We start from the raw sequence: 24,842 nt of genomic DNA on the forward strand, positions 1-24,842 counted from the left end.
CTGTGGTGACAGAAACCTGCTGTCTTGTCAAGGCTGGATCTGCCACACCAGAGGGTTTCTTTTCCCTGTTATCTGCCTGCAACGTAGATCAAGTCCTCTGATTCTTTTCACACACACACACACACACACACACACACACATACACATATATATTTATTGATTATGTGTAAAGGTGAAATGGTTTTGAAGTGATTGATTGATTTTGCCAGAAGAGTCAGGGGTTCTGTGAATTTAGGTCAAAGGTTTGGGTTTGTGTTTAAATGAGTGAAGGTTTCAAGTAATGTGTTTTAGCAATTCAGTTACAGAATTCATTAAAGATGAAGCCCTGTGATGGACCAGATTCATTGAAAGATGCGGTCCAAGATCTACAGAAGACAAGCAGTTTGAAGAATGGATGGGCAGATGAAGATCTGATAATTGTAAGGGAAACAGGTCCATTTAGCTCAAAGGGAATCATTTAAGATTTTAAAGGGAATTTGAACAGAATCACTGTTTCACGGCTGATCACTGAGACGCCCTACGATTCACTGAACGAGCCGTTTAACATCAAATCTGCGCTGGATATTAATATCCAAAGTATAGTGAAAACACTTTCAATTAGCACAGTAACAAGATCGACAGTTTAAGGCATTAACTTGTAAGCACAAAACACAAGATACTTCTCTTTTCAATATGAATAAGGCTTTATTAGATAAATCTAAGACATATAAACTAATCTAACACATGAATGCACACACTCACACATTCACACAAGTTGCAGGAAGATCGAAAGTTAGGGAAAGAATGAGTTTAAGAGAATGGAAATGTGGAATCCCAAGTTTACAGCAATACGTTAAATTGCATAGACATGAACAACCATCAATCACTTAATTAAACATCGCATTGAGTTCCTCAATGAGGTTAAAGGTGCATTGCGCAACTTTTCATGTTGAAAATACCCGTTTTCTAACCCATACATGCTTAAACAATTGCCTGATGGGCTGATGATTGCCTCTATAATCCTGTACAGTAAAATAAATAAGAGGGGTTCGGGTCGGAATCTGAGACTGGGCGTGACGTCATGCGCGTTCACGGCACGCTCATATGTCTGGCAGGTTTGTGTATGCACCGCCATTCTCCGTCGAAAATGGATTCTAAGAGACCGGCTAGCAGTGTTGGGGAGTAACTAGTTACATGTAACGGCGTTACGTAATTTAATTACAAAATTATTGTAACTGTAATTAGTTACAGTTACTACGAAAAAATGAGTAATTAAATTACAGTTACTTATTAAATTTTTAACGATTACAAAGGGGATTACATTTGAATATTTACACACATCCACATACCGATTTAACTGATTTCTTTACCAAATTGCACTGACTATTCTGAGACATACCGCCCTAATAATTTCCAGGATGCGGAAATACAGTCTGGTTCGTAGAATCCAGTCATAAAAACGGAATGCCTAACGCGGACGGAATATGCCATATTTTGGATGACCAAATCAAAAGTAGGTCAGTACACTTGAATCAAAACATGACATGGACTAGTGTCTGTGAATATAAAGCCCCAAAAATGCAATATATGACTTGCACATTCTGCGTGTCTGTGGAAATCAGGTGCGGACTGGACACCGGGAGAACCGGGACAATTCCCGGTGGCCTGGCAGCCGATTTTGCCCCACTATTTAATATCATTATTGTATAATTGCCTGCCGAATGTACTAAAGCGATCATTTGCGAATCCGCCATTTGATAATTAAATCTCTAATAAGTCATGAATTCTAGTCATGACTCGCGCGCTCTCCGCGCCTCCGCCAAACGGTTTGGATCAGACTCAGATTAATCAATGCGAGAGAGAGAGAGAGAGAGAGAGAGAGAGAGAGAAGCAGAACTCCTGTTCAGGGTTTCAGGTCAGTTTCATCTGTAAAGATGCTTTTTTGTCTTTGTTTTTTTAATCAAGCAGCAGCAGCACGTTGCTCATCAGTCATCACTCAAAATACTATATAAAGGACATCATTATTATCTGTTGTAATGTTACAGTAGTAATTTAGCTGAAAAAAAATTCAGATTTATTTTATAGGTTTAGGGGGAGCTACGACAGACAACAACACAACCCTTACGAAAATTAACATATTAATATTAAACTATAAATCCAGAGAAAATGGTAACTATTGTTTAACTGTGATAACCAAAAATTTAAAATTATTTTACAAATGTATTTATTTAAAAATAAATACAAATCCATTTGCAAAAAAAAAAAAAAAATTAAACAAGGTTATTTTACTTTTATATAGGCTAATAAAAGCATGGTAATTTTTTGTAAGGGAAAAACATGACTCGTGTACAGTATTAGGATTTTTCTATAAAGATATTGTAGTATTGTAGAGTATTGTATTGTAAAGTATAGTTTTGTTCAATCTTGAGTATTAAAGTCATGAGAAAGATGGATAACGGCGCAAAATAAAGAGACTGAAGAGAAAAATGGAAGTGAAGGTGCAGTTCAGGAGAGAACTTTTAATTATTTTGCATGTCCCCAAATTAAAGATTTAAAATAGATAAAAAATAGTTTTGTCCATGAATTTGTCTGTATGAGTTTGAATTTTCCTGTCTGAATTGTTTTCCCAGTCTGCTCCTCCTGTAAATTAATGGCAAAGATATGGTTTCATTTTCTACACATAGGCCTACTGAAGCTCGCAGAGTTTTCAACCTCTGCTGCCTCAATATAGGAGTACACGAACACATAAACATAATTTCTAGAACTGCCCTGTGTCACTTCATGTGCATTTTACTTATTTTGAGAAAACTATCATCATATACAAAGAAACAGCAGTTTAAAAAAACACCAATGTTTCAGGAGTTTATTACACAGAATACGTCACATGCTTATTAGATAACTGTATTTAAGTTGATGTATATGCTTTTATTTATTATTCTTTAATTTTCACAAATTTAGAAAAGTAATCAAAAAGTACTCAGAAGTAATTAGTTACATTACTTTAATAAAGTAATTGAAAAAGTTACACTACTATTACATTTTAAACAGGGTAACTTGTAATCTGTAACCTATTACATTTCCAAAGTAACCTTCCCAACACTGCCGGCTAGTAGTTCATTTCAAACACCAACGCAAACTCCGTGCAAAACGTAAGATAAAAAAAAGAAAACGTTTGTCTAGTGCAACCAAAAGGTCCAAATTGGGGTCAGACAGGCGTCGGGCTAAGACGAGAGTAAACATAGGGAAGGCTTTCAACAAATGGAGAGGTCTCCGGTCTGCTCTAGGGCTCAAACGGGATCCTCAGTTGGCTTTTTTCTTGATAAAAAGGTAAGATATATCCCATTCTCTAATGTCTGATACGGCCAATATATGACGATAAATGACGATCCGTAAAATGTGTAATGCTTTAGCGTAAGCTAGATAAATGTACAATCGGAATAGGTTTTACTAACTTACCATTGTCAGTGATCAGGTTCAGAAACTGTGTATGGCCTAGCTGCTATGCTAACATGCTATGTTGCTCATGTCCTTGACCAACATTGAATAATATATCCTCTATTTCTGGAAAAATAGTAAATTGTTCCCAGGAATGTGGTACATTTTGTATGTAGTTTATATGAGGTATGTGGGGGCAACAATGTATTCTACTCTTTTATAAATCAATACGTTTGAGAGGCTAACTTTACTGGGTCTGGACCTGGTTTAGCCCTGATTTAATCCTATTTTTTTATTACTTCGACGTAATAATCAATATTATATTTACATGTACTCATTGTATTCTGTTTGGTAATGGCTTTCTTGTTTTCAGCTATGAGAAAACTGTAGTATTACCATCTACATCTACACCTCATCAGGCATCTACTAGTACTGCAAATATATTGGGAATACCACATCCACCAAGTTCAGTCACGGCCGGAGAGTCTGATAGGTATCTTTGCTTCCAGAGACTATTTTAGAAATGAAACATGTCCCTTGCTCCTTCTGATGTTGAATTAACTTATATAATGGGTAGTGTTCTATTAGATACATTTATTTAGAATGTGACAAACCATTTTGACTACTGGATAATAATAATATTATGTCAACAGGGATGACTTCCTGGTTGCTGGAGTACATCCTTTGAGAGAAGATGAAGGTTTGGAGCTATTGGAAGAAAGGTAAGCACATTTCTTCTTTTTAAATGTGTTGTGCTTTACCTTTGCATTAGATTTTTGCTGTGTTTTTCTGTAGTGTCAAGTCTTATCGAGCTGCAGGATATCTCCGTAGATGACCAGGAAGTCAACAATCTGGAAAATAGTGTGTAAGTTTCAAATAATCTCTTCTAATCGTTACTTTGTTTGGGGTCATCAGTTTATTTTTTTCAAATATTGTTTATGTAAAAGACATTTGTGTATTTTAGGGTGTGTGGCGAGGTCATGCGCGTAATTTGCACGGGGGTTACGGGGGTCATGACCCCCCCAAAAATCAGATCCAGCTAATATAACCCCCCCAATATCATCACATCATTCAGATTAAAATAGATATGAAATATTCAGAATGAATACTTTTGTTCATTTTCTTTATTAATTTCATTTGCCAGCAAGAAAGATAGTATCATATTTTAAATAATCTGTAATGTACCCCCCGCCCACCGCACCGATTTGGTATTACCAAAGTCTCTGGTATTACCCAACCTGCTTTCAGTACCAAGTTTGTTCACTATTTTGCGCAGTCGATGGGATGAATGGTTGGAGAAAGCTGACGGAAAGATGAAAAGGACACTGAAAGGCAGCCAGACAACGATTTTTCATTGTTTGTCGACACCAGCCAAAAAAAAAGAAAAAAGAAAAAAAAAAGAAAAACGAAAAATCCTGACCAAACGGAGGTACCCTTAAGTTAGCTGTTAAGTTAGCTCAGCGTTTCTCAAAGTGTGGGGAATAGAAACATGACAAACAGGTTTTGTGCCCATCTTTTTAATTCCTTTATTTATTGACCATACACTCAAAACAAAGACACATTTAAATGTAAGCCTTGACGTTACTTAACCTCTTCACACGTAAGTTTAAAAGTATTTCAAGGCTACCGTTATTGATCGTAGTATCGCTTTATGGTTCCCATGGAGACGCGCCATTCATTGCTTGTCACACCGTAGCCACAATAGTGCTGAATGACTGATGATCTGCTTTTATTTCCTTTTTTATTCAAAATTTCACAAATGTGTTAGCTATAGCAGGATATATCTGATATTCCGATTGTCAAATATGTGCAAGTGCATGTGTTTTGTTGTTCAAACACCTTTATAACGATCGCATTACTTGAGCTGTATGCGCAACGTATTTTAGGTATCTATCTTATTAAAATACCTAAAAAGAATACGTACATTATTAGGAATTTACCACCTCTGGTTCAATTTGAGATTATTTTTATTTTTGTTTGTTTGTTTGTTTTTTTGTTGTTCTTTTTGCATGGATTTTGCAAAGTGTCAAAATGAATCAAAGCACAACTAGGTTAATGTTAGTCCACACTTGTATTGATGTTATCAGAAGCTAAATGCAAACACAATTATTATTATTTTTTAATCTAATTTTGAGTCTTATTTCATGCAAAGTGATAATATAATTGCACTTTCATTTTCTTTATTTGAAATTTTTTAATGCTGTTATTTGATGTTAAGTTTTTAAAATGTGATGTTAATAAAATACATTTTAACAGTTAAACTTAAAGCCTAGTTTATTAACATTTTGTTGGGGTGATTGGGGACAGGTGGGGCTCGGAACCCTTTCCTACCTCTGAAGTGGGGAATGGCAGAAAAGTTTGAGAAACACTGAGTTAGCTGATGATTTGTTTTGTTGACTGGAGTTGGCTGGCTAGATGTTCGTTTGCCAGTGTCCTATGAGGTAAAGCCAGAGGGTGCCAGGGACTGTGTAGAACCAATGTCACTGAATTGTAACTGCTGTTTGCTCCAATACAGTCACCCGTTTTGGGGGGGATTGCATAATTAAATTATGCAAATTAGCATGTTACCTTTTACACAAGAAAATAATACAATAAATTAATAAATAAATAAATATGCCGCGAGTTTAACCCCCCCAATGGTAGACCCAAAGTTACGCCCTTGGGCGAGGTGTACTCCACCATGTCAGTGGAGTACATGAATGGGCCCTTGGCAGATGCCTCCATGGGCCTTTGGGTGATGAAAGAGAGGTCATACCTTCTGGATCTACAGCACATGTGGCTCTGTCACAAATTGTGCTCAACCGCAGATGGCTGAAGGATATTGAGAAGTTTCTCACCTTCCGGTAAGATTGTTTATTTTGTAGGTATGGGCATCAGAATAATTGAATAAAAATTATGTTACTATAAACTGTAATAATACAATTTTTTGGTTGTTCAATATGAATATTCATGACCATGACCCGTTGTCTTTTGATTTCATTATATTTTCTAGGACAACTTCTCAACTAGAATCCTTCCAAAACATACTAATGTATGCTGGCAAGCGGTTTGCCTTTTCATATGAAACCTATGAAGCCAGGACATTTCTTGCGGCGTTGGACTACAACCACCACAACCGCCGACCAGTGCATGTCAACAACAAAGGCCAAGTGTCGTAAGTGATTGCTTTATGACTTTTCAATATAATGCATGTTTAGAGAACTAATGTCATATAATTTGTTCTGCAGGCAAAAACGACTGTACAGCAAGAAGTCACAGCGCTATCGGGTACAAACCATGAAAGAGGCAAAAGACTATAGTTACATCCCGGACCTGCAGATCAAAATTCTAGGATTACGACTTCAGTCTGCAAGAGGACTCCCAAGAAAGCGAAGCTACAGACCAGATGACCCTCGATTTCTGGGACCCCTATCTGGCATTGTGCCCCCTCCTACAGCAGATCTGGTGCAGTCACAAGTCCACAGAGGGCAGGTATGTTGTGTTAAATGTACTTTGTAGAACATTGAAAATAGTTTTTTTCTTTTATATATACAAGATATCTATTTTCATTGATTCCTTTAGCCACATTGCTTCAGTGTCAATTTTCTTTTCCATAGTAAACTGTTCTAACAGTTCTAATACCACTTCATGATTTATTTTTCTAGGAGATGCCATCAGCTCCCTGAACAGACTCAAAGTCAAACATAGGCACTGCATATTTCTTTATTTTTGCAAACATGAAAAAAAAAATATTTACAATAAAGCCTTTTCTTCTCTAATTTGTTGCCATATTTTCTGATGTGCTCATTACTTGTTTATTGCCTGAATGTTGCTTCTTTATAACCAACATAATTCCCAAAAGGGTCAGGATATTTTTCTCGGATTCTCGACACACAGTAGGATGGAATGACAACCCGATTTCCTGAGCCGGCCATGTTGCCAGATTGTGAATTGCCGGTAGGCCGAGTATCGATACACGCGATTGTCCGCTCCAGGGTCTTGTCTGTCATCCAGCGCAAGGATGTCGTTCCAGGTCTGCCGAGCCAGCCGCAGGATGCCCTCATCCAAAATGTAAAGTTCCATATGTGCACTTCTGCTGACACAGCCAGCTGGATCCTGTCTACAACATCTGTTCTCGATGTCAGTAGGCATCAATATGCAGTTGAGACAGGTGCACCAAGTAGGAGGACCACTGTTAGGTGGAGCTGGTCTGGGTGTAGCCTGCCTATAGCCCATGATGTCAAAAAGGACACCAGGTAAACGAGTGACTACCATCTGGAGTACTTCATCCCTCTCTTCAAGTGTCAGTCGTTGTAACTGTACCTGCAATCCGAAGCAGACATTGATTGTAAAATTTGGAGTGGTTGTATGTAATTGGATTGTGTACTGGGGTATTTACTTTACTTTCCTCATACTGTACAGCAGGGTTACTATTTACTGAATCAAATAACTGTATATTCATCTTCATCACAATCAAATTTAATTTATTTTAACTGCATAACTTCTGACTCATGCACTATTTTGCACGGACCATTGAGCTATTTCCCTGTAAATGTTACCTTGTAGTGTGTGAACTAATTACATGTTGTGTATAGTTACCCTTTTTTGTCTTCTAAATGTATGAACTACTGTGACCTTGCCAAATGCCCAGGGACAGCAGTTGAAAAGTATTGACACATTTCACATAAATGTTCATCAGTGTGTATTGTCCCTGGCAAAAATCTACTAAATAAATCAGCACTACATGTAATTAATTAGGATGTATTGCTATTGGAATATGCTACTTAGCTGATCAATAAAACAGGCTAAACCTCCGCAAATCTTCGGCGGATTGGCCTGTTTGGCTTTTATGGTAACGTCATAGTGCCATTTGATTGTTTATTACCTTGAGACATTTGGGTGTACTTTGTTGACCGACTGTGTATGGTATGGTATGGTATGGTATCATGATTACTATTTTGAGCTTTTACAAAGTAATAACTTATATTGTTCATGAACGTGTTTCCATAATAATACAGTCATAAGTGGATACAGTAAACACATAACACAGTTCAACATGGAGATAGATGGAAATAAAAAACGAAGTTTTCTACTACCCCCATTTTTTCCTTCACACATAAGTGTGTAATTTACTCAATTGCCTTTACTTTCACATATTTAAAATGACTTTCAGATTTAAAACTTTATTACCTCTGAAGACATTATGATTGTAAACAAAAGATTTGTGCGGCTGATGCTCCTTGGGTTATGACCAGCTCGTGCTCGTGCAAGCGTGCGTGTGCGTGTGGTCCGTGAGCGTGCACACCTCTGGTTGCAGTTTCGCTTGCCGCCAGAGGGGGCGTAGTCCTGCGAAAACTCAGATTCTTGCGCTATGCACCTTTAAAATTATATTAGATACACCAGTAAAGGTCACAGTCTGGAGGTAAAGTTACTTGCGTCTCCTGTGAAAAGGGAGTTCCCGATGTCGCTGATTGGCTGCAAGTTCAGTAGTCGCTGAAGTGACGTCTTGGGAAGCCCGTGGTTGGGCGTTGGCTGAAGACGCAAAGTTGTGTGGGCTGGTTGAAGTTGAACGGGCAGTTGAGGTCAGACATGGTGTTACAAAACTTAACTCAGAACACGAAACTCTCAAACGGAAAAGAAAAGAAGTAAAGTCTGACGAGACTAGGTGGTGTTTCTTCTCATTGTGGCTAAGTAGCAGCAGGCGTGCAGGCCGAAGGACGCTGGAACCGTGCTCAAAGAACAGCTAACAGTGATGACTAAAAGCATGGCTAAAAGCTAAGCTAGGAAGCAAAGCTACAAGCTAAAAGCAGGCATGACTAATAGCAGAAGCTAAACGCAAGCTAAAAGCTTAAAGCTGGCATGACTGACAGCAAAAGCAAAGCTAAAACTAAAAGCAGACATGACTAATAGCAAAAGCTAAGAAGCATAGCTAAAAACTAAAAGCAAGATTTTATGGTGTCCTAAGTATTTAAACTGGCCTGTTGGCCACACCTCAAATGTTGTCTTGACCAATCAGATATTGTCTTGGCTCGGGGGTATCATTAATTAATCATATGTTATCTTATCAAGCACATGGTCCGAATTTTCCCACTCTTGCAGGGTCTAATTTTGGACATGATTCCTATAACAAGAATTTGATACATTTGACAAATAACTGATGGTCATGACTGTTTCAAGCTAACAGATTCGAATACATACATACTACACATGAATATGTATCCTTAAGCTAAATGCAAGATTTACCTTTTACTCAAGTCAGAGCTGAAATAAATTCCATAATTCCCAGAATTCACTACAAGAGGTCTTGAAAGTTATTTTGACTTGGATGTTTTAAAATTTTATTTTAACAAATCTTGAGATACAGGACAATATGAGAAAATCCTGCAATTCAAATTTTAACTGATTAATACTAGTTTACAGATTTAAGTGATTATTTTCTTAATATTTCTCAATATTGAATAATCAATTTAGTATATACTTTTCAATGCAAAGTAATTGAATGCAAGATTTTCCTCTGGCTTGTGTTGTATAGTCTTTAGAAATAAACTGCAACAGTGTAACACAGGAGGCATGAAACATGATCATAGACGGTGTCTAAAAGACTGTTTAGTAACAGTTTTGTGTTAGAGTTGTGAAACAGAAATAATAATGTAAATAAAGGATGTTCTGGTGTGTCTCTTTTAAATGACACTTAGTCTTGAATAAATCATAAATCAGTTCAAAATGAAAGCATTACTGTGACTGGTCTAAAATGAATGAGTTTCACGGCTCATCAAACATCAGTCTCAGAGCAGAAAGAAGTGCTTCAGTCAGGGTTCCTGAGACTCTCTGAGGGCTTTGAGGATGTTTGGTAGTTACTGAGACTAACTAGTTGACAGACCAAGATCACATGAGACTCTTGAGCAGCTTAAATCAGTCTAAAGCAGGGGTCTCAAACTGCCGGCCCGCGGGCCATTTAACAGAAGGGCAGTATGTAAAGGATTGCATGCAGAAAGTCGCTGATATTCTTTGTCCAGAAAAGAAAAACTTGTTCAACAATCTATCTTTGCCGGCAAACACAGTGGCAGAGCGGATCAGCAAGTTATCGAGTGACATTTATGATCAGTTACGCAGCAAATCTAAAGTTTTCACTGCATATTCTGTGGCGCTTGACGAAAGCACAGACATAACCGACAGTGCTCAGTTAGCAATTTTCATCAGGGGTATTAATGACCAGTTTAAAGTGACAGAAGACTTGCTGAGTTTGTGTCCAATGCACAGCCGTACCACAGCCAAAGATATATTTCAGCAGCTGTGAGACACAATTGGCGTGGTTTTCCGTGGAACATGCTGGTCGGCATTACCACTGATGGTGCTCCGTCTATGACAGGGAAAAAAATGGACTGGTAGCACTAGTACAAAGAAAGTTAGAAGAGGAAAATGCAGATGCAGCAGTTGTTCTGCACTGCATTATTCACCAACAGGTACTGTGCAGCAAATGCTTGAAATATGAACTGTAATGTATAAATTACATCAGGTCTAGGAGTTTAGAGCATCGTAAGTTTCGGGCCTTTTTAAAAGAAATTGAGTCAACATATGGTGATGTACTTTATTTTACTGAGGTCCACGGGCTCAGCAGGGGGAATGTCCTGAAGAGATTCTTTGAGTTAAGAGCAGAGGTGAAGAGATTCATGGAAGATGGCGGAACGGATGATCCTGAATTTGATGATCCTAAATGGGTCATGAACCTTGCATTCTAAGTTGACATAACACAAGAGCTGAACGTCCTTAACCTGAAGCTCCAGGGCCCAGATCAGCTCATCACAGCAGTGTATGACAGTGTGAAAGCCTTCTCCACAAAACTAAGATTGTGGAAAGCTCAGCTTTCTTACTGCAAGAAAACCTACTGCAGGAATTTGATCAGCGTTTTGCTGACTTCAAGACACATCGTGACACTTTCCAGCTGTTTGCAGACCCCTTCTCAGCTGATGTAGAGAGTGTCCCAAGTCCTTTGCAAATGGAACTTATTGACTTGCGGTGCAACAGTGATCTAAAAAATAAATTCAGAGAGGCGCAGGGACAAGCTGACAAGACTGGACAGTTTTTGAGAGAATTAACTCCATGCTTCCCAGAGCTGTCCAAAGTGTTCAGTCGAGTAATGTGCCTTTTTGGAACCCATATCTGTGTGAGAAACTTTTCTCAACTATGAACTTCAATAAATGCAAGTACAGATCCAAGCATAGTTATGCCCTTAAAGCTGTACTCAGAGTTTCAACTGTGACCTCCATCAGGGCAAACGTGGCTCAGTTGTGTGAGCAGAAGCGCTGCCAGGTGTCTGGCAAGAAATAGAATAGTGTACAAATGTATTCAGGGTTTGCATTTGTTCAGTGCAATGTTGTTCGTTGAGTGCTAGGTTTTTTTGAGTTAAGTTAAAATAAAGAAAGGGAAAAATATTTGCACTACCTGTTAAAAACTAATATATATATACTGTTATAACAATGATAGAGACACTGCTGTTTACATTTTTTGTGAAGTTTGACAAAAATATTTTAGCAATGTAATTTGAAGTAAATTACAAAAAATAATGTTTTGGAATTTTCCACCTTCTTGTTGTGCTTGAATGTTAAAAAGTGTCTAAAGTGTCAGAGATGTGTGTGTCGCCCTCCTGTGGAGAATCCAGGTTCAAATTTAGTGTGCTTTAAAACGTTTTAAAAAAGGATCCACGAAAGTGTGAAGAGTTCTGACTGGCTGTTGATATAGCAATTGAAATGCGTTATGGGTATGTTCTTATGCACTAACCCTCTTAGAGAAGTATAGAACATATAAGTTGTTCGATCTGAGTTCAGATCCCACTTTTACTTACTTTAAACCAATCTCAGCCAACAAAGTCACTCAAAGTCCAAAACACAACATGGACTCCATAATGGGTTAGTGGATAAACACATGTTCTCTGAGACTGTGATGAAGACGTGGGTTCAAATCCCAACTCCAAAATTCACAAACACACCTTACTTTAATATCTTTATTGCGAAGTGATATAAAAATTCATCCTGTATTCCAGCAAGAGATCTTGTCAAGTATCAGTACGGTCTCCTCCTGCGGCAGTTATACTTTTGGACAGACTGAAAAAATAAATAATGCTGCATAAAAATTCTCATCTAATGATTAATTATTAATTGATGATTTGTTATTATCATTATGGTCTTGTGAAAATAATAATCTGGGCTGCGAGAAAATAATGAATACAAAGAGTAGTCTGTCCCCCACCTACTTAAGTTACTATCATTTGCTTTTCAAATGAGAGGCCCTCAAAATAAAAATGTTGGTATCCTACATGTTTAGTGCACTAGAACACACATGAGATCCATTACCTGTCCATCATTACAGTCAACATCTGTCCACACGTCCAGAGATCTGCTTCAGCCGGATGAGTTTACAACCAACAACACATCACTTATTCTGGAGATTCAAGACTGAAATACATTTAACATTATTTAGACATTATTACACATACTGCATCTATCTAACAAATCTACAAATAAATTAATAGTTAACAAATATAAATTGGATGCATTAACTGAATTCTCAAACAGTGTAAAATATTTCAGAGTCTATTATACGTCCTGCAGCAATCCTGCAGCTTTAATAATCTTTTAGTTCAATCTGCTTCTATCGCCAGATTTAATTAAGACGGATTTAATTAAATAAATGTGCATATACATTCACACTTTCAGAATATTACAAAGGAAGTGCAGCAACCGATTCATCTGTTATTCTGAAGGTCTGACAGGTTCAGCAGAAAAACAGCATGAAAACAAAGATGTGATAAACAGAAGATGTGAGTGTCTGAATACATTGCGAGTTGCTTTAAGAAAGTTACTCACAGGTGAGTCGCGTGACACTCGTTTTATCGCTCGGTTTAGTTTCCAGCTGAGCTGCTGTCAAAGTGTCAGTAAAAGCTTTGAAGACTAAATTATCTGCAGAATCTGCACGTGTTGTTGTTGTTGTTTTGACTGTCGTCACCATACGCGTTATGTTGTCAAACAGCCTGAAGAAGAAAACCGATTGCGCCGCCTAGTGGTGAGGATGAACAATTTAAACTAAATTCTAAAGTAAACTCTGTTAAAATCAGTCCTGTTTCGTTCAAATAAATAGTTAATAATTCATTATAGATTGCTTTGGCCCATCTTCTAACAGAACCTGGAGTGACAAATCATTTATTCCCAAAGAACTCAAAAGCTTCAATTAATTGAAATCTTGCTCTTTCATTCGCATCACATTTAATGAGTAGGCTACGTGCAACGAAAATTTTTGTATATTGTACAGTAAAAAAAAAAAGGTAGTAATATGTATCTCATGTAGAGTCATATATGTTATATGGTGTTTGTGTATGTATGTTTGTATGCATGTATGTTTACACCAAAGAGTTGCATACAACTGTTACTGTGACATCCAATCATTTATTTTCTAATTGTTATTAATATTAATATTTATTATCAAACAAGAAAAACATTACCTTTTAGTAGAAATATCTTAGATATCTAAGCATCTTTTAAATGAATATATAACCTAATATATATAAATATATATATATATATATATATATAAATAAATAAGAGAAACTTAACTCTGCCATCTACCCAAGCCAAAATAAAGCTTTGATTCATTGCATTGGTTTAACATTTTGTCCCTCTAGAACAAAGCATAGTGTTCAAGCAATCTAAAATATGATCAACTGAAAAATTGAGTATTATTTGTTTTATTAGTAAATATAGAAATTGCAACAACAAACACATATAATGACTGGCTCTGTCAATCTTCAAAATGGTTAAAAAGATAATTATTTATTTACAGTTTTCAACTCACAGCGACATATGACTCCAGCGTGCCTTGCATAAAGACAGTTATGTGTTCCCCATCCCTCAAATGCACAGGTGCTCAAAGCAGCCTCTTCTCCATTGCAGCTCACATTGCTCATCCATATTTGTCCCGATGTGACTCCGAAATAAGCACCATATGTTAATGCTTTGATATTTCCACAGCCCATCTCTTTACATACCACTTTGCCATCTGATCCATCCCAGTTATTATCACACACGGTTCCCCATTTTCCATTATGGAGAACCTCCACTCTTCCAGAACAAGCGTCAAAGCCTTCTACCGTCCTTATAACAGCTGATGACCATGCAGAAGAAAACAAAAGAAACAGCAATTAATTAATGGTTTTCTTTAAAATTCCAATTAGAAATACAGTACAAAAAAAGCTATGGAAGCCCATTTCTGCCAAAGAATATAAAATGTGAAAAATGATCGTGGCTTAATCTCACAATTCAGACTTTTTTCTTCAAAATTTTCTTTGCAATTCTGAGTTTAAATCTCACAGTTCTGGCTTTTTTTCCTCAGAACTGCGATATAAAGGTGCAATTCTGAGAGAGAAAAAAAGTCATTTTTTTCTCACAATATCTAACAATTTTTTTTTCTCAGAATTCTGAATTTACAAATGGCAATCCTGACTTTTTCTATTAATTTTGAGTTTGTTTTTTGTATTGTATCTCACAATTCTGACTTTTTTCTATTAATTTTGAGTTTGTTTTTCTCTGTATTGTATTTAACAAATCAGACTTTTTTCTATTAATTTTGAGTTTCATTTTTTTTGTATTGTATCTCACAAATCTGACTTTCTTCTATTAATTTTGATTTTCTTTTTTTTTTTTTTGTGTATCCCACAATTCTGACCTTTTCCCCGGGTTTACATCTCGCAATTCTTAGTTTCTACCTCACATTTTTTTCTTTTTTTTCAGAATTGCAAGAAAAAAGCTAGACTTGCTGTTGCCCTTTTTATTTACAATGTTGCTATTTTAATTTACACTGACTTACGCTGACAGATGACTCCAACATCCTCGGAGTGATTGCAGTCATTAGATTCCAGTCCAAGATGTGCGCATTTGCTCAACGCAGACTCATTTCCAGTGCAGTTTACATTATCCATCCATATTTGTCCTGAACCTTCTCCAAAATACGCCGAACTCTTCACCTCAATGACGTCCCCACAGCCAATCTCTCTACACACCACTGCAGCTTCAGACAGATCCCAGCCATCATGACACACTGTTCCCCACGTTCCTTTATAAAGAACCTGCACTCGTCCGGAACAAGAGTTGATGCCACTCACCAGCCTGGTTCTAGCTGATCAGACACATGAATAAGAATCAACAAAAGTATGACAACTTTGATCACATAGTATGCGGTTAAACTGTAAAAGCTTTTGTACTCACTCTGACAGATGACTCCAGCATACATGTCAAGAAGGCACTTTTTTGTCCCCATTGTTCCTCTCCACCCACTGGACATTCTGTCAGCGAGGACTCATTCCCAAAACATTTCACCTTAGTCAACCATATTTGTCCTGAGCTATTCCCAAAATAATGTGCAGACTTCACCTCTTTCGCTTCCCCACAGCCCAACTCACTACACACAACATTTGCGTCTAACAAATCCCAGCCATCGTAACACACTGTTCCCCATTTTCCATCATGGAGAACCTGCACTCTTCCCGAACAAGAGCTGCTGCCATCAACGAGTCTGACTGAAGAAGCCTCGCCTGACGTGGGATTGCCCAAAACTGCTCGTCATGAGAGAAAAAAACATGGAGAATCACAATTATATCATACAATATGCAGGGCAAAAATAAGCTGTTTGTAAGTATGAACTGTGTTCGAGGTCTTACTTTGAAGGACAATGAGCCATATGGTACACAGCGCTGCTGTAAAGAAACTAAGAAACATGGTAATGCTAAAAGATATAGCTGATTTTAATAAACAATGCTACTTTTAACATTACCAGATTAATTTAATAAAACAGGAAGATAACTATAGTTTCTGCAAGAATTTGCTTAGAGCCTTTATAGGTTAATGTATTATTAAATATTTTTAATACATTAAATGTTTTGTAATGCACCTTGCAATGTAGCTATTGTATGATCTTGAATAATTAAAACCACATTAATAATATATTATAATGATTATACAGTGTGTTACACCTTTAGAAAGTATATTTCAGTAAAATAGATGACAAACAACCAATTTCCGAATTCAAAATTCTGCTATAATACATTTTAACTTTGGTTACAATTATTTATGAAAAGATATAAGATATTATAACATACATTATAAATACCTTTATAATAGTTTATATAAAGGTCTTATATTACATTTGGTGTTACCAAAGTTTCTTGTTTTAGACTTGCTTATTAAGCCATAAATATAAATGTAAATCCTAAAATCATTCCTTAGGCAACATTTAAAAAAAATACAAATAAGGATATTATAATATACCATAATATACCATTTTTCTAATTCTATTGTCTACTTGAAAATTTGCAGAGAATCCTACTTCGTTGGAATCATACTTTGAGATAGAACACATTAATAAACATTTATATTTATTAAATTTAGCAGACAAATATAAATAGTAAAACAAAGACAGGTAATTTAAAATATGGCTAAGGGGTTCAACCCTTTTGAAGTGTCCCATGTATGCTGCTGTTTTCTTTCTGGGACTGGGTCTGAAATATAAGTTTGTATATTGGAGATTTATTGTGCTTTTATCTAGAGGTACAACCTCCAGCCCACCTGTCTCCTCCCTCCAGATGAAAATTATCACACCTTTTCAGGTTATTATTTTACATATATTTGCATTATAACAACAGGTGTAGAAGTCAGCAAATTGCACTTTAGAAGAAAGCCATGACCTATGCAAACAGGTTTGCCATAAAAGAAACTATAAGGTAATGATAATCTCTCAGATTTTATTATTCTCAACTTGTTTTTGTCTTTCACGATGCTGGGTTTTATGGGGCACCTATCAAGGTTATTGTCATGAATTTGAAGTGTTTAGTGTTACCAAAAAGTTTGAGTCTGCTCGAAATTTTGCAAACAAATAACAATGACATCAAACAGAAGGCTGTTCATTTTTTCCATTTTGTTTGGTTGTTCAAATGAGTTTTTCCTCCCTAATTACTCTGACAGGCCCCATTAACAAGATGCAAACTGTGAACCTTTTGAATATTTACCTTCCACAAACAATCCTGTATTATTTAGGACCAAACAAGGTTTGCTTTATTCCATGCATTCTGAAGCCATTCCATGTTTCACAATTAAAATTTGGCTTTATGTTATTATCCACGGTCAGGCATTCACTCAGTTTTTGAATTGGGATAGGTTGCTTTTCTTTCTAAATACATGCACGTGTCTGTCTCAGCTCATTACCCATTGCAAATGGTTTTCAAAACATTTAAGTATCCTGATAATACTTGGGAGAAACCGGCTCACCAACCACAAGCCCAGATGCCTTCATGGTTAAAAAAGATGAATATTTGTTTCAAAATCTAAGCAACTGAATTACTTAAATATGGTAAAATGTTACCATGCCTACATTAACAAGGTACAAGCATAACAATTTTTTTATGTAAAACAACACAAAAATACTGAAATTGTGACCACAAAAGACTACAAAGAAAGACAACATCCAGAATTTTTTTAATCACACTTTAATTATGTTTATAATGCAACTATTTGAATTTAATTGAATTAAATGAAATTATTATTAAGCATACTGTTCTAATATTTGAATTAATTTAGCTCCAGACATGTTTATATTGAAAATATATGTACAATATTGACATTGATTACTAAATATATGACATTTAAATTTAGCATGTTAGGATGTGACACAAAGATCAGTATCAAAATACTTATCTAAACAAAAAACATTATGCTTACATTGTCATTAAAAAAAATACAAGGATATTATAAAAGCATTGTCGTGTTTCCAAAGGTCAGACTGAAAGAGGGATGAAGCAATCAATGTCCTATAAGATAGTGTTAGCTAGTTGTCTTCTCTGTATTCCAGAAATGACCTGAGGAACCAACACCACTGTACATTGTTATTATGGAAAATATGCAATTAAAGATTTAAAACTTTAGTTTTAAAGCTAATATTAATGTCGTACCAATATTTCAGGGTGCGGCTCCTATTCTCTTATGAAAGATATTTCCATCAGTCTGAGTTTTCAGTGTGAAAGTCCCATTTATTCGTAGCTTCTTTCCAATCTATGAGATTCAAATGAATGTAAATACAGAGAACAGAATAATAACACAGTAGATGACAGCAAAATGTAGTGAAAGATACAGCTCAATGTCATTCTTTCCACTGCTCTTACCTCATCTGAAATTTTATTTATGATTCCAGCAGTGTTTGGGTTGATTCCAAAGGTAGCCTTCACTTCAACCCTCAACAGGACTTTAACAGCTGAGTGAAGGTGTGAAAATTATGATTTAAGATTAAGACTCAAATGCAACAGTAACAAACTTTTTTAACGTGGCTGTGGGCTTTAAAGAGCATTAATTTTTAAAGCCTACAATAGTAAGAAAATTTGATATACCAGCATATTTCAGCATGAAATTTCATAGGCATTCTGGGTATAGTTTGGAACCAAAATTATCAAATCAAAAGTCATCATTGTCTCCATGAAGAAAACACATTTCTGTATTACCTCACTCACTAAAATGAAAGCACTGGAACTTACCTCCACAAATGACTCCGGCATCTTTCTCATGGTCACATCTGTCTGGAGTTGCATTATATGAACAGCTCATCAGTGTAGCCTCATTCCCAAAACAGTTTACATTATTCATCCAAATTGTTCCCGAACCCTTTCCAAAATAAGCCGCATTCTTTACTTCCAAAACTGTTCCACATCCAAGTTGTCTACACACCACTGCAGCATCTGATGCATCCCATCCATTATCACACACTGTTCCCCACTGACCGGCAAGAAGAACCTCCACTCGTCCAGAACAGGGGTTGGTGCCGCTGACCAGCCTAACATTATCTATTGCTCACACAATAGAAGAAGTTTATATATAATGATAATTCGATCATAAAGCATATATACAATCACTTCAGTCCTATACTGACTACATCATTTGCTGTTAAAAGGTTTGCACTCACCCTCACAGATGACTCCTGCATCTTTCTCATGTCCACAAGTGCCTCTTCCCCATCCACCTGATTTACAACCTCTTAGTCTTGAGTCAGTGTCGGAACATTGTAAATCACTTATCCATACAGGTCCTGATCCCTGATCGAAATAGGCAGCGCTCTTTGCCTCGATCACATCCCCACAGCCCATCTCTCTACACACCACTGCAGCATCTGATGCATCCCATCCATCATCACACACTGTTCCCCATATTCCATTAAAAAGAACCTCCACTCTTCCAAAACAAGAGTTGTGTCCATTAATGAGCCTGAGAGAAGCTAACAGCCACATAAATGAAAGTAAAAGAAACACATTAACTACTTAAAAACAATGTTTTCTCCTGTCTTCTTTTTCAGGTCAAAGTCCCACACGTGGCTGCATTAAAGAAATGTTTCACCCAAAAATAAAAATTTGCTAAATATTTACTCACCCACAGGCCATCCAATATTAAGAAGAGCTTGTTTGTTCATTAGAACATTAGAATCAGTTTAGATACTACTTTCTCACCAATCCTCAGCAGTGGATGGGTGCCATCAGAAGGAGAGTCCAAACAAACAGTTGATAAAAACATCACAATAATCCACACCACTCCAGTCCATCAATGAATGTCTTGTAAAGCAAAAAGCTGGATGTTTGCAAGAAACAAGTAAACCATTAAGATGTTTATAACTTCAAACCATTGCTTCCAGCTAATATTGCTTTATCCAGTAAAAAAGTAATGTCTTCTGCATCAGGAGAGAAATATGCAAAGATCAAGCACCATTTACAAGTGAAAACAGTTCTAAACAAAGATGTCTGTGGATTTTGATGTGAGCGGACAACTAGGGATTGATTTTTTTTTCACTGAAGGAAGTGTTATTATGGATTCTAAACTCACATATTGTCCAGACTTGTGAATTATTGTGATGTTTTTATCAGCTGTTTGAACTTAGGGCTGCACGATTAATCGAAAGCGATTAATCATGATTGTCATGCGCATTTTGTCAGTAAAGCTGCTTCTGTACTTTCAGGTGGAGCAGTATTTACTATACAGAGCTGTAGTTCTCTGGGAAGCAATGCAAAATCGCATTCATAATTGCAGATGATATAATCACTGGATTATGAAATCGACGAAATCCAGCATGATAATGACAGCTGTTTGCATATCTTCTCCATAAACTAGGCTTCGTGTAGTAAATGCTGGTCCATCAGAGAGCGTGTGGAAATACCATTTAATAACATGTTTTTACTCCAAACTCACTTCATAACGTCAGTCGAGTGTTTGAAATAAATCCTTCTGTGAGATGATGTGGTTTCTTAAACAGATTAATTAAGGCACAAAATATCCCATTGTATTCTAAGCAGTGATAATGTCGATTAGCATTTCATTATAGAAAATGATAATATTAAGAACAATGAAGGCAGTTAAATCTGTTTATTCAGCTGCAGCGCAGCCCTGTTTGAACTCTCATTCTGACGGCACCCATTCACTGCAGAGTTCTCCACATCTGTTCTGAAGAATAAACATAAACTCTTCTACATCTTAGATGACCAGGGGGTGAGTAAATTTATTGAGCAAATTGAAATTTTCAAGTGAATTACTCTTTTAAACACTATTTTCTACATGCATGAAAATGAAAGAAACCGTGTAGAAAAACGGAGTTTCACTTACGGTTACAGATGACTCCAGCATCCTTTGAATGGTCATACATTCCCGTTCTACGTGATTCACAAGCACTGAGTATGGCCTCATTTCCAACACAGTTTACACTGCCCATAAATATTTGTCCTGCACCTTGTCCAAAATAAGCACCGCCTATTGCCTCTGTAGCATCTCCACATCCCATCTGTCTACACACCACTGCAGCATCTAACAGATCCCAGCCATCATCATACACAGTTCCCCACTGACCATCACGAAAAACCTCCACTCGTCCAGAACAAGAGGAGATGCCATTCACCAGTCTGATTTTAACTAATGGCAACAAAAATCTATTACCAGTGGAAAAAATATGACAAGATTTATACTGTTAATTTTTTCTGTTTTGTACTCACGTTGACAGGTGACTCCAGCATCCTTCTCATGTCCACAGCTGTTTTGTCCCCATCCCTTTGAATTACAGTTTCTCAGAGTAGAGTAACTGCCACACTGTAAATCACTTAGCCATACGAGTCCAGATCCTTGTCCAAAATAAGCAGCACTCTTTGCCTCAATAGCATCCCCACAGCCCATCTCTCTACAAACCGCTGCAGCATCTGATAGATCCCAGCCATCATCACACACTGTTCCCCACCGGCCATCAAAGAAAACTTCAACTCGCCCAGAGCAAGAGTTAGTGCCATTCACCAGCTTAACAAGAGCTAATGGTCAGATGGATGAAAGATTAAGAAACATACAGTTATAAAAATATTAGGATAGTTTACCTAAATACAGAACAGAAACTTTATTCTAGTTTCCCCCCACATTTATAATGCAGTGTAATCATAAACATAATAATGGACCTGTAGCAACCTGGGGTTAAATGATAACACAAGTTTAAATTTTTTGAGTGAACTACTATTCACTGACAAAAGTTTATTTTCAGTATTCTTGCATGAATGACAATGGAGCAACTTACATTGACAGATGACACCAGCATCCTTGTAATGCAGCTGGAAATCTTCTATTTTTTTGGACTCACAGGCAAAGAGTGTGGGCTCATTGCCAATACAGCTGACATCATTCAACCATACTGGAAACCCGTTATATCCCTGCCCGAAATAAGCAGCACCCTTTGCTGCTATAGCATCCCCACATCCGACCTCCCTACACACCACTGCAGCCTCTGATAGATCCCAGTTATCACCAACCACAGTTACCCAATTGTTTCCCCAGCGATTATAAATCTCCACTCTTCCAGAGCAAGCATTGAAGCCATTTTCCAGCTTAATTCTGCCTGAATAATGACATAATGAGAGCTGATGTCAATGGATTTATCTGATGAACTTTCTCAGGTTCATATAAAACTTGAGTCAAGAAATATTCTGGATTATTTAGAAACAAATTTTTATGCACAGCATTTGTGGCATGATGTAAATTAACCAAATTCTATCCACAGTTATAATGTTGGTATTATTCATTTATATACAGATTAATTGATGTAAGTGATTTAACAAAAATATAAGCTTGGTGTCTTGAAAACTGAGGAAAGAGTAAAAATAATTTTCTGTGTTAACCAATGCATGCCACAAATGCTGCACGTCACCCTTTAAACTTAGTGTAAAAGATTTTATACTCACGGTAGCAGGCGACTGTAGCATCCTTCTCATGTCCACATGAGTTTTGTCCCCATCCCTGAAAAGTACAGTGCCTCAGAGTAGTTTCAGAGTTAGAACATTGTACATCACTCAGCCATACTGGTCCTGATCCCTGGCCAAAAAAACCACCGATCCTTTGCTCGAAAACACTCCCACAGCCCATTTCTGTACATATTACTGCAGCCTCTGAATAATCCCAGCCATTACTGCACACTGTTCCCCACTGACCATCCTTGAAAACCTCCACTCGTCCAGAACAGGAGTGACTGCCATTCACCAATCTGGCAAGGGCTAATGTCCACACAGAGCAGACATCAGAAATAATTATTAATTGCATACAGAAACATAACGGCTTTTATTTCAAGAGAAATACCAGCAACTTACAGCGACATATGACTCCAGCATCTTTTGAATGGTCACAGTAAAACTCTCCCACTTTCTTAGAGCTGCAACTGCTCAACATAGGCTCATTTCCAACGCACCCAATATTGCTCATTGATACTTGTCCCCCACCTGGTCTGAAATAAGCACCACTCTTTGCCTCAATAGCATCCCCACAGCCCATCTCTCTACACACCACTGCAGCATCTGATAGATCCCAGCCATCATCACACACTGTTCCCCACTGATTGTTATAGAAAACCTCCAGTCTTCCAGAACAAGAGTTGTTGCCATTTACCAGTCTGACTGATTCAGATGCACTTGAAATGGTATTGCCTAGAACTTCATGTTAGAGAAAAAAAAATAAAACAATTTCTTTTTGAGTTACAAACACTGGCATTTTCTGTAAAAATGTGCTTATTTGTCAGCATTGATACTTACTCAGAAATAGAATGAGCAACATTGTTGCTTGTCACTAAATATATGGACACCACTGGATTTGTCTGTGAAATTACAAAGAATTTCCACTTCTACAGATCTTTATAAAACAAAATGACATAAATCAGCAATAATATTAAAGTCGACACCAGCAATAAGTAAGAAAATCTATGCTGTTATATCATCAAAATCCTAAAATTTTATTTTTGAAGTGCAATTTTGAAACTCACTTGTAATGTTCACTCCTGATTTTGTTTTTCTGTCTCTAAATTAGCAGGTCCACTCTTGATAAAGCACATGATTAGAATCAGGCATATTTAAATGTTGAGGTTGCCTCCTACTCCATAGGACATAGAGTTGAGATTGAGATTGGTTAAATCTATTTGGCTCTGGTTCCTCCCACTGGCTGACTTCAACAAAACCTTTTTACTGTAAGTCCAAGAAGGTGAAATCAAATGTGTCTCAAACAAATGCATTTAAGGTTCATACAGTACATTAGTACATTCCTGAAGCTAATATGTGGTAGGAATTATAGGTGGAGGGAGTGAAAGTACAGCACTCTCTACACCTTCAATACCACGACTGAGGTGCCCTTGAGCAAGGCACCGAAACCCCAACTGTGTGTGTGTGTGTGTGTGTTCACTGCTAAGTGTGAACTTTGGATGGGTTAAATGCAGAACACGAATTCCAAGTATGGGTCACCATACTTGGCTGTATGTAACGTCACTTATCACTTATCTCATATATTTCTTTGAAACATAGTCATTGTATATTTGTATATATATATTGAATATACAACTGCACGGGATTTGAGATTCTGATTTGAGTACTATTCAAACTGCATCTAAAATCTCTTAGATTTGCTTTACTAAGTAAATAACTTTGCATTCAGTCTTCAATTTCACCACTAATCCCTCATGATCTCAGGTCTTAAATTTCACTTGTGCTAATGCAGTATTTTCATCTGCCCATTTATAGAGAATCTATATAGAAACGCCAGGACGTTTTTAATTAGTTATAGTCTGAAGGTAAATTATAGTCTGATTTAATAACCAAATGTTAATTTAACTAGGACCACTGAGATCTTAAATTCTTGTAATGCATGCAAAAGAGCTTCATCAGTAGTGACTTCAGTTACTCAGCTATTATTGTGGAGCCTGTTCTTAATGCATAATCTCCTCGTAAAGTAGTATTATACGACTACTCAACTACTCTAATAAATTTGAATGTAAAATTCTCCTTCTGTGTCTCTTTGTGTCCCAGTAAGGTGCTGAATCCACATACTGAATGTGTTGTGCACCTAACAAATATTAATTCTGAGATGTAGCCATTT

At 36.9% G+C, this 24,842-nt stretch overlaps 3 protein-coding genes across 4 annotated transcripts in view; all 3 read right to left on the bottom strand.

The window, feature by feature from the left end:
* The window catches only part of LOC132098683 (anoctamin-1-like), a 67,896-nt gene extending 54,518 nt beyond the window's left edge, over positions 1-13,378 (bottom strand). For both annotated transcript variants that reach the window (XM_059504810.1, XM_059504807.1), the window contains exons 1-2: positions 13,257-13,378; positions 12,744-12,845 (exon numbers count right to left, since the gene is read on the bottom strand). The gene's annotated coding sequence lies outside the window, so the exon portion shown is untranslated. The remainder of the gene's footprint in view (positions 1-12,743; positions 12,846-13,256) is intronic.
* On the bottom strand, positions 13,136-16,258 carry LOC132098539 (scavenger receptor cysteine-rich domain-containing group B protein-like). Its single transcript, XM_059504621.1, has 4 exons — positions 15,648-16,258; positions 15,250-15,558; positions 14,239-14,547; positions 13,136-13,155 (listed from the first exon to the last, which is right to left on the bottom strand). The coding sequence occupies exons 1-4, from the start codon at positions 15,721-15,723 to the stop codon at positions 13,136-13,138; spliced, it is 714 nt and encodes a 237-aa protein (XP_059360604.1). The 5' UTR covers positions 15,724-16,258.
* Positions 16,259-17,915: 1,657 nt separating this feature from the next.
* On the bottom strand, positions 17,916-24,274 carry si:dkey-14d8.20 (deleted in malignant brain tumors 1 protein). Its single transcript, XM_059504819.1, has 12 exons — positions 23,740-24,274; positions 23,513-23,609; positions 23,075-23,413; positions 22,673-22,981; positions 22,012-22,329; positions 21,449-21,754; positions 21,066-21,368; positions 19,384-19,692; positions 18,959-19,264; positions 18,593-18,681; positions 18,383-18,482; positions 17,916-18,289 (listed from the first exon to the last, which is right to left on the bottom strand). The coding sequence occupies exons 2-11, from the start codon at positions 23,532-23,534 to the stop codon at positions 18,390-18,392; spliced, it is 2,394 nt and encodes a 797-aa protein (XP_059360802.1). The 5' UTR covers positions 23,535-23,609; positions 23,740-24,274; the 3' UTR covers positions 17,916-18,289; positions 18,383-18,389.
* Positions 24,275-24,842: the final 568 nt, after the last annotated feature.

This window comes from Carassius carassius, chromosome 22, assembly GCF_963082965.1.
Source record: "Carassius carassius chromosome 22, fCarCar2.1, whole genome shotgun sequence".
NCBI classification, from domain to species: Eukaryota; Metazoa; Chordata; class Actinopteri; order Cypriniformes; family Cyprinidae; genus Carassius; species Carassius carassius.

Coding starts and splice junctions, on each gene's coding strand:
- si:dkey-14d8.20 (XM_059504819.1), bottom strand. CDS start 23,534: ATGTTGCTCATTCTATTTCTGA. Junction 22,982..23,074: donor TGCTGGAGTCATATGTCGCT/GTAAGTTGCTGG, acceptor TGTGGACATTAG/CCCTTGCCAGATTGGTGAAT. Junction 21,755..22,011: donor TGCTGGTGTCATCTGTCAAT/GTAAGTTGCTCC, acceptor TCTGACCATTAG/CTCTTGTTAAGCTGGTGAAT.
- LOC132098539 (XM_059504621.1), bottom strand. CDS start 15,723: ATGTCCAGTGGGTGGAGAGGAACAATGGGGACAAAAAAGTGCCTTCTT. Junction 15,559..15,647: donor TGCTGGAGTCATCTGTCAGA/GTGAGTACAAAA, acceptor GTGTCTGATCAG/CTAGAACCAGGCTGGTGAGT. Junction 14,548..15,249: donor TGTTGGAGTCATCTGTCAGC/GTAAGTCAGTGT, acceptor CATGGTCATCAG/CTGTTATAAGGACGGTAGAA.